General features: G+C 42.6%; 1 protein-coding gene across 4 annotated transcripts in view; it reads right to left on the minus strand.

Moving 5' to 3' along the window:
• Positions 1–9,371, minus strand: part of SLC25A48 (solute carrier family 25 member 48) — a 39,791-nt gene that overhangs the window by 7,141 nt on the left and 23,279 nt on the right. For 3 of the 4 annotated variants that reach the window (XM_019506251.1, XM_019506254.1, XM_019506253.1), the window contains 2 exons: positions 7,000–7,257; positions 2,306–2,439 (listed from right to left, as the gene is read on the minus strand). In XM_019506251.1, coding sequence (XP_019361796.1) covers positions 2,306–2,439; positions 7,000–7,257 — 392 coding nt within the window. The remainder of the gene's footprint in view (positions 1–2,305; positions 2,440–6,999; positions 7,258–9,371) is intronic. The other variant, XM_019506255.1, reaches the window with a different exon arrangement.

Consider the following 9,371-nt stretch of genomic DNA (forward strand, 5'->3'; position numbering starts at 1 on the left):
TTGGTGAGGCCACAGCTGGAGTACTGCATCCAATTTTGGGCCCCACAATTCAAAAAGGATGTGGAGAAGCTTGAGAGAGTCCAGAGGAGAGCCACGCACATTATCAGAGGTCAGGAAAACAGACCTTATGATGAGAGGCTGAGCGCCATGGGACTCTTCCGCCTGGAAAAACACAGGCTCAGGGGTGATCGGGTGGCCACCTATAAGTTTATCAGGGGTGCTCTTCAGGATCTGGGGGAACATCTGTTCACCAGAACGCCCCAAGGGATGACAAGATCGAATGGTCACAAACTCCGCCACAACCAATTCAGGCTGGACATAAGAAAAAACTTCTTTACTGTCCGAGCCCCCAAGGTTTGGAATAGACTGCCAGCGGAGGCGGTTCAAGCACCCACTTTGAATGCCTTCAAAACACATTCGAATGCTCATCTTGCTGGGATCCTATGATCCCTGCTGACTTCCTGCCCCTGGGGCAGGGGGCTGGACTTGATGATCCTCCAGGGTCCCTTCCAGCCCAAACGTCTATAAAATGCTCCATCTCAGTCCAAGCAGAATCACAAAACCAGAAGGGTAGAAGGGACCTCAAGGGTCATCTAGTCCAGGACATGCCATTCCTAAAATACGTGGGAGTTCTCCTCTATCGTCACAAAACAATTTCCAGTCAGAAGGAAAACCTGGAGTCATTCTTCCCCCTTGTTGACAAATAGCTCACATGACTGTCAAACAAACTCAGCAGCAGTGTTTGCTCTGGACCAATACTTTCAAATTTGCTTTTCTGACATCAGTTTAAGACCCTATTTAATCCTCCCATTTATTAAAGAGGATAAATATGGATTTAGCTATTCACATCTGATAATTTTGGACATATTTTGAACTGCTGTTGGCATTTCAGAGAGTGAAAGAGGCTGCATTCTTTCACTGCCTGAACAGTAAAGTGCTTTATGGAAAGTGAAAAAGGGTTCGTTGTATTATTAACACTGTTTACTCCTACTTCTCACTCAGATCCTTTTAAAAAAATTCCACCGTCTAACATAACACTGTTGCATTACACTCACTGCACAAGAGACAAATGCAAACTCAATTCTAGGAAATTTCCATTTAACCATTTAGAAAATTATGTTTTCCTGAGTATTACAATTTGTCTGCTTCTAACAGATTCATGCTATTAAATACATGACTTACAGCTAATAGCAAAATCAAGCCTATTGAATTTTAGAATAGAAGTGAAGACCAAAATGTTTATATCAAATTGACTCCTCAGTCCTTACAAAAGCAGCACTCCCACAGCTGTCTATAGGCCTTTTGGCTAAGGGAAGATTAAAGATCTGGGTCTCATACAAGGGAATCCATCATTTAAAGTAACATACATATTCTTTGAAAACCAGAACACTTAAGTACAGCAACATCCAGAATCAAATAATTAAGTATAGTTCGTGCTGCTGAAATGCACAATTCAGGACCTTAAAATTTCAAGTAATTTGCAGTGTAATACAAGGTGGCAATCTTGAGTGTTTCTTTGAGGCACTGACTTTTTATGAAGACACACTTCTCGTCAATAGTTATAAAGGAGGTCAGCTCAGCACAAATGACCTATCACTTAAGATATGTAGAGAAAGACGATACGCTGTGAATTTTAATATTAAGGATGAATATACCATAGTGCTGAATGAGCAAAGGGGCATACTGCTACTTTATACCTCCTGTTGCTGTTCTGCAAATCCACTATATCCAGCATCAACAGCCCTCTTTCCCGTGTCTGCTAAGCATCCACACCAGGCTTTGCCATCTCTGAGCAGTGCTCCTCTCCTTTGGTTTGCCCTAAAAACCCCACAGTCAGTTAACCAAAGCTCCCTGCAGGTCTTGCTCCATAGATTTTTCTACAGGTTCTGTTGTAGTATATTTCTCCAGTCTAGGGCAGCAGAAGATTAGACTCATCACCTCTTATTGAATAATAACTGAAGCAAGGTTCCCATCGACTTTCATGGGGGAAGTACTTGATCCTCCCTTTTATAGGAAACAATCCCTATGGGCCAGCTCCTAATTCATTATAAGCAGCTTCAATTAACATCACTGATTTTAATAGTGTAAAGTGTGCCAATAACATTGTATAACCTGGCCCTAAATCATTCCAATCTTTGTTTCTCTCAGGCCTGTAATCACGGTCATTATTATGACTTGATTATAATTAATTGTACTGACTTTGATGATCTACTATCATCTCTCTGCAGTTTGGATAATGAGAGCTATCATTTTTCTCATGGAGGAGTAATGCCTATTACAAAGGTTTTCTAGCAGTGCTACTTACTTTTAAGCCCTCATTGTGGTAGCTCTGGGAGATGCAGTCAATGACCCCTTTGTACTTGTTTAAATGAACCCCATCTGCTTGAAGTCGACTTTTCACAACATCCATTGGAGTAGCAGTCCCCCAGGAGATTGCTCCTAGAAAGGAAAAAGGGGAATTCTTCCCTTGTAGTGAAATAATACAATGGAGCATTGATTATGATTGGAGACATCTAGTTAATAACATACTCTCTATTGGTGCATACCTATTCATACTCCTTATTGAACCCCAGCTTCATATGCCCACTAATTTACCACTCACTTCTTTCATCGGGTTGATGGTACTTCTAAAAAAGGATGAATATGCTGAAATGATAGTGGAAAACATACTGTTTCTACACCAGAAATGCTGTTTCTGGAGATAATGCACAATATCTGGAGGCACTGGCAACGCATAGGGGGTGTACATACACCCTCTGAGATCGGCCATGCACCCCCTGGAAGTGCTAGCCACAAAACTGGAAGTGCCAACGGACAGCAATCTGGCACTGGGGGACTCCCCACCATCAGCAATCTGGTGCCCCCCCAGACTTGGGAGGCACCAGTCGCTCATATTTGGAGAAAGCATTGCAGAACTGGATTTTACTATAACGCAAGTAGAAAACAAGGCAGGTAACCATAGACAGATCAGGAAGGACCCCAGTGTGTAGAAATGGTGCTGCAATGTCCATGATTGAGAATCTAAGAGGTGTCCCTTGTGAAAGAAGACTGTTCTTAACATACCACCTATGCTCCCCAGTCTATAAAATGTACCCACATTCCAGAGTGTTGTCATGAGGAACAACTTGCAAATGCCCATGATAGGAATCAATAAAGCTAAAAGTTAAATGCCTGGCAAAAGAGCTGCTTTAGAAGCAATTTGTTTAGGAGTCTAATTACAGACCTCTGAACTAAGAGGAATGACTCGACCAAGAATTCTCTAGAGAACTGGCAGAGGCTACACACTCTCAAAGCATGGTCCTCATGGGTGACTTCAACTACCTAAACATCTTGTAGGAGGATCGCTCAGCTAGATCTGATTGTTTACAAAGCTTCCTCGCTTTCATTGAGGAGCTCTAACTCAGGAAGTCTACAGGCCAACCAGGGACAAGGCACTCCTAGACTTGGTTCTGGCCAAAGGGGATGATCTAGTGAGCAACCTGAGGATTGAAGGGAAACTGGGCGACAGTGACCATGAGATGATCACTTTCTCCATTCACCATAAGTCATGGAAATAGGCCTGATTTTAGAAAAGCTAATTTCCACAAACGCAGAACATTGGTTGGCAAGGCCCTGTGGGACCATGGTTGAAGAAGGGAGTACAAGAAGGGTGGTCATTCCTCAAGGAAGCAAATCTAAAAGCTCAAAGTCCATTCCCTTTTGGAAGAAATACAGCAAAATTGCTGGGAGACTTGCTTGGCTCAACAGGGAGGTTATGGACCTCCTGAAATTTAAACAAGAAGCCTACAAGGGATGCAAGTCAGGAATAGCTACCAAAAGAGGAGCATTCAGCAACAGCCCATACCTGTAGAGAGCAGATCAGGACAGCAAAAGCACGTACCTAATACAAATTGGCAACCAGAATCAAGGACAACAAAAAGTCCTTCTTTAGATATGTAGGTAGTCAAAAAAGAACAAGGAAAGCATAAGGCCCCAATAAATGAAATGGGATGGTTGATAACTGACACTCAGGACAAAACTAAACTCTTGGATGAATGCATCACATCGGTATTCCACCAGGCCAAGGGTGTTATAGCCTCCTTGACAGGATACAGGATGATCGTGGTAGGGGTGACCACCTTCCCTTAGTTGGCATAGATCTTGTGAGGGAACACCTGCAAAAGCTAAATATCTACAAGTCAGCAGGACCAGATGAACTACACCCACGAGTGCTAAAAGAACTCACAGACATCGCACGACTGATGGAAAAGTTATGTGAAGACTCGTGGCACTTGGGAGAGGTCCCAGAAGACTGGGAAAAGCCAATGTGGTACCTGTCTTTATGAAAGGGAGAAGGGAGGGCCCAGGAAACAAGCCAATCAGTTTGACCTCAATCCCTGGTAAAATCCTGGAGAAAATTATCAAAGAATCCATCACATACAGGCTAACTGAAGGCAGTATTCTGAAAGACAGCCAACATGTCTTCATTACGGGCAGGTCGTGCCAAACCAACCTCATTTCCTTCTATGATCATGTAACTCACCACCTGGGTAGGAGAAATTATGTTAAATGTCATATACTTGGACTTCAAAACGGCCTTTGACCTAGTCTCCGACGATGTCCTCATGGTTAAATTGGGAAAATGAGGCCTCGAGTACTTTACAGTCTGGTGACTAGGTAACTGGCTCTGTGGTAGGACCCAAAGGGTATTGATCAATGCAAATGAGTCGTCATGGCGGAAGGTGACCAGTGGCATCCCTCAGGGGTCAGTACTTGGACGAGTGGTCTTCAACATGTTCATCAACGATTTGGATTCAGGTATTATAAGTGAACAGGCAAAATGTACTGACAACACCAAACTATGGGGGAGTGTAGCCACCCTCAAAGACAGACTGGGAATACAGGCTGACTGGACAGGCTCGTGAGGTGGGCAGACCCCAACCGGATGTCATTTAATATGGAGAAATGTAAAGTGCTCCATCTGGGGAGAAATAATTCACAACATCCTTACAGGCTTGGCAGTGCTACGTTTGCCAGCACCACAACTGAACAAGACCTGGGTGTCATGACTGACAAAATGAACATGAGCCACCAACATGATGCTGTAGCTGGAAGAGCTAATCAAACACTGGCATGCATCCACCGAGGCATCTCGAGCAAGGCAAAGGATATCATCCTGCCACTCTACTCAGCCTTGGTGAGACCACGGCTGGTGAGCTACGTCCAGTTCTGGGCACCGCACTTCAAGAAGGATGTGGAGAAATGAGGGACAGTCTAAAGGAGGGCCACACACATAATTAGAGGCCTAGAGACCAGGTCATACAAGAAGAGGCTGAAAGACTTGGGACTGTTCAACCTGGAGAAGACTCAGAGGGGACTTGGTGGCAGCCTATAAATATATGAAGGGTGTACATCAGGGCTTGGGGGAGCATCTATTCAGTAAGGCCCCCCAGGGGAGGACAAGAAACAACAGGCACAAACTGAATGAAGGTATAGCTTCAGGCTAGACATTAGGAAAATCTTCTTTACAAGTTGGGTGTTGAGGGTTTGGAACAGGCTCCCCCCAAAGGTGGTACAGTCATCCACCCTGGCGATCTTCAAAAAAAGTCTTGATGCCCATCTTGCTGTGGTTATCTGATCCCAGCAGTCTTTCATGCCCAAGTGCAGGGGGGGCTGGACCCAATGATCTGTAAGGTCCCTTCTAGCCCCTAACAACTATGAAACTGTGACTGCACTCATGTGGTTATATTGGGAAAGGGAGTGATGAGTGAGGAAGGAATGTGAATGAGGTACTACTTTTATTACATGTGAACTGGATTTAAAAAGGATGCCATTCCTTGACAGAAATTGATATGCATGCATAATACTTACAGGAGTGTCTATGACTGCAGTTGGAGGGGATGTTCTACCTGGTTGTAAAGGTCAGCGGTATATCTATCACTTCACTGAGGTCTTCCACATACTTGGGATATTAATTTAGGTGCAGAAAATCTCATCCTAGACTTGCTTCCATTTTCTTTCAGAATGCAATGTTATTTCCAAAGCCGCAAGATTTAACGGCTTGCAAAGCCTCCTGCCTATTGATTCCATGTCATAATTAACCTGGTGTTTCTTCATGGCAGCAGCTGTGTGTGTGATTAAGAGCAATGGGGGAGGTAGTGCATGACAGTGAGTGTGGCTGGAGCTGTGCCAGTGTTATGACATACTAGAGAAGCTGTTCAAATTAGCTAGTGCTCTGTATATTTGCAAGAGAAACAGAGCCAGTGTGTTGTAATTGGCTACCTAGTCTTAAGTTAGAGTCCTGGGATTTAGGAATGGTAAATAAACTAATAGCTAGTTTAAGGGGAAGTTTGTATACCTAAATTTATGTATAAAAGTAGTAGTGGCCAATGCAAACAGAAGACACAGGTTTGAGCCTCCAAAGCTGAGAAAAGATTAATGATGGCTGATCTAACTCTCTCCATTTGGTGGCTTCTCCTGCTGAGCATAACTGGAATTCATGTTTCTTCTTGTGAGCCACATAGAGAGTAAAGTACTATCATGGAGGCTTATGGGCCATTCATAACGCCAGAGGACAAGAGAAGCTAATGACACAGGTTTCGGACTTAATCCCAACTCCCCTGAAATCCAGAGGAGGCTTTCCAAGGATTGCAGTGAGCTCTGCATCAGGAGAAAATGAAAAATGGAGACCAATTTTGCATGCATTTGTGCAAGTCCATAACTTGACTCCAGTGAGTTGTCCCCTTGGCATTTGTTCAGGATGGTTTAGGACTAGTGTACCTTGCATTTGTGCATGGGGTTGGACTAGATAATCCTTCACATTCCCTTCCAGTCCCGTGACTCTGTACAGTACATACTACAATCTACTGTGCCTCGAGCACAAAGCTGAAGTAACACAACAAAGACATCTAACACAGACAGTAAAACTAACGTGCTTAGAAAGTTTTTCACATCTCCTAACATTTAGGCTAAGCTTCCTATTAATGTATTTCTCAATGCTGTAAAGAGAAAGGTCCATACCTGCTATGCCCCCTGCTATCCACACTGAAGAGGGACTAGGAGACCTGCATCCATCTGAGGTGAACCATTCACAGAGAAACGTGTAAGGGATGAAGTATAGGCAATACCCAGGAACATCCCTCAGAACCATTGCACCAGCACCTCGGTATATTCCTGCTAAGCCCTCTTTCCGGAGGATTGAGCTAATACAGTGGACTGGGCCTCTGTACGCAGTCTGAACAGGAAACCCAGCCGCCTGGGGCTTTAAGTTTATGTTTGCTGCAAAAACAGATGTAATTATTTTAACAACAAGAAACACTATTGCTCCATTAATTTAGCTTGTTTCTCTTTTTTTATGCCATTGCTCCACTCTTACTGATATCGTTGAAATCTGTCCCTCTTGATGATCGAAATAAGAACAAACACATTTTCAAACAAACCCAATGAAAAGCTTCATTTTCAAAAGTGACTTAGGCACTCAGCACCAGAATTTCAAAGAGATTTAGCTGCTTACAGATTTCTAAAGTCCCACTGATTTCAATCCCATGTGGCACCTGTCTGCATTCTTTAGGAGCCCTACTGCTTTTGCAAATCTAGCCCTTACTTAGAAGGCTTCTTTTCTTTTGAAAGCAAGTCCTAGGTTCCTAAGTCACTTGGATACTTCTGAAGGTTTTATTCAATATCTTTGTATTCAAGCAAACACTTAAACTGATATTGTATGTGATAGCACTAATCAAATATGAAAAGCCCTTTAGAGGTTTGACTACAGGATAGTTTATAAAGAAACATCTTTTGCAAGATCTCTCTTTTTGGTGCATGCACAGATTTCAATGAAAAATATGCATCCAAATGAAATACGAGTACAAATGCATATTAGAATGAGAGAGAGATTGGAAAGAAATTGTATCAAAGGATATAAGAACACAAGCTAATAAAAAGAATTGCAGTAGAACATAATATTTGAATTGGATTGAGTTCAGCAGTCATTAACCAGTCACTGTCACATCACAGCTTTTCAGGAACTTAGAGAATAAACATGTGGACTATCTCAGTAGCAAATGTTAGCAATGAAAATCAGGATTCTGAATATTTCTTCAATACAATAAATATATCATGGCAAATTCTGGTCTCTGTCTTACTAGTGTAACTGAGCAGTAGCCACTAGGATACAATAATTTAAATTGCAACTGTTTTGTATTAATACTTATGTAAGATAGCAGCATCTGGTCCATTACATCTAAGAGATTAGCTGAATCAGTTGTCTGGTACATCTGAACCTCTGCATTTACAAAGATAGGTTGTCCCCAGGAAATTAAGGTCAGGAGAGGATATGTTGCTGACTGTGGGCAACTGGTTCTACAGGTTCATTGAGACAGCAAATTTATTCCTATTCTTCACCTGTCTGCAGCTTTTTTCTTTGCATTTCGCCTTGGATTTCAGGAATACTCTGTCCCCTCACCCTAATACCACTGGCTTCTGGCTTAATGCAAAATACATTTGGGAATTCAACAAGTTGAAAGAAAGAAGGATCACTGAAGGCTGAATCACTAAGGCCAATATTTTTGGTAGTGTTCCTGTAAATATTGCTGGGTCTGAAAAATTGATTAAAATAAGAGTCAAGTTGCTACTTTTATGCTGCACTTTCCCAGCATTACAGGCAAACAGCAAAACAAATTCCACCTCCTAGAGAGTTGATATCAAATGGCAACCTCAGATAACCAGTGGTAAGGCTGAAGTGGGTTCCAGGGCATATCTAAACCCCAGGAACACACTACTGAAAATCTAATAGCTCTTTCAACCTACTGCCTTGCCAGTCAGGACCATGCCAGTCATATGCTAGGGGAGTACTGTGTCCCATCTAGTACTAACCATCCTATATGATTATAGTCTTCAATCATTTTCATTTTGAGAGCGGTAGAAGCGAGGCACAGAAAATGCTCCTAAGAAAAGTGTTTGTTTTTAAAGAGAGAAATCAGCAGTTTACGACATCTCAGCAGGAGGATTCTTTGAGATCACCCCAGCTTTTCTCTTTCTTAAATTTCATCCCATTCCCACTGGTTATAATTTTCACACAGCACCTTAAATAATGATACCCTCAAGTATTTTTTTATAGGTCTCACACTCTGTTCTGGTGGTGTGAATGATGGGGTGAGTGGCTGGAAACCCAGAGATTGAGAGTTTAAGGCCATAGCAGAAGTGCTCGTGGCCCTGTCAGATTCCAATGAATCTGCAAATTCTGCTACATACTTTGTCACAAGGACATGGGAAAGGAAGGTCTCACATCTGCATGCATTCAGGAAGTTCTCCTTTGAACTGCTTCCTATTAATCACATATCACCCTTATAGTTTCATAGTTGGTCGGGTCAGAAGGGACCAAAGCAGATCATCAAGTC

The sequence above is a fragment of the Gavialis gangeticus genome, unplaced genomic scaffold (genome assembly GCF_001723915.1).
Source record: "Gavialis gangeticus isolate Ggan-Ray unplaced genomic scaffold, GavGan_comp1, whole genome shotgun sequence".
Classification (NCBI taxonomy): domain Eukaryota; kingdom Metazoa; phylum Chordata; order Crocodylia; family Gavialidae; genus Gavialis; species Gavialis gangeticus.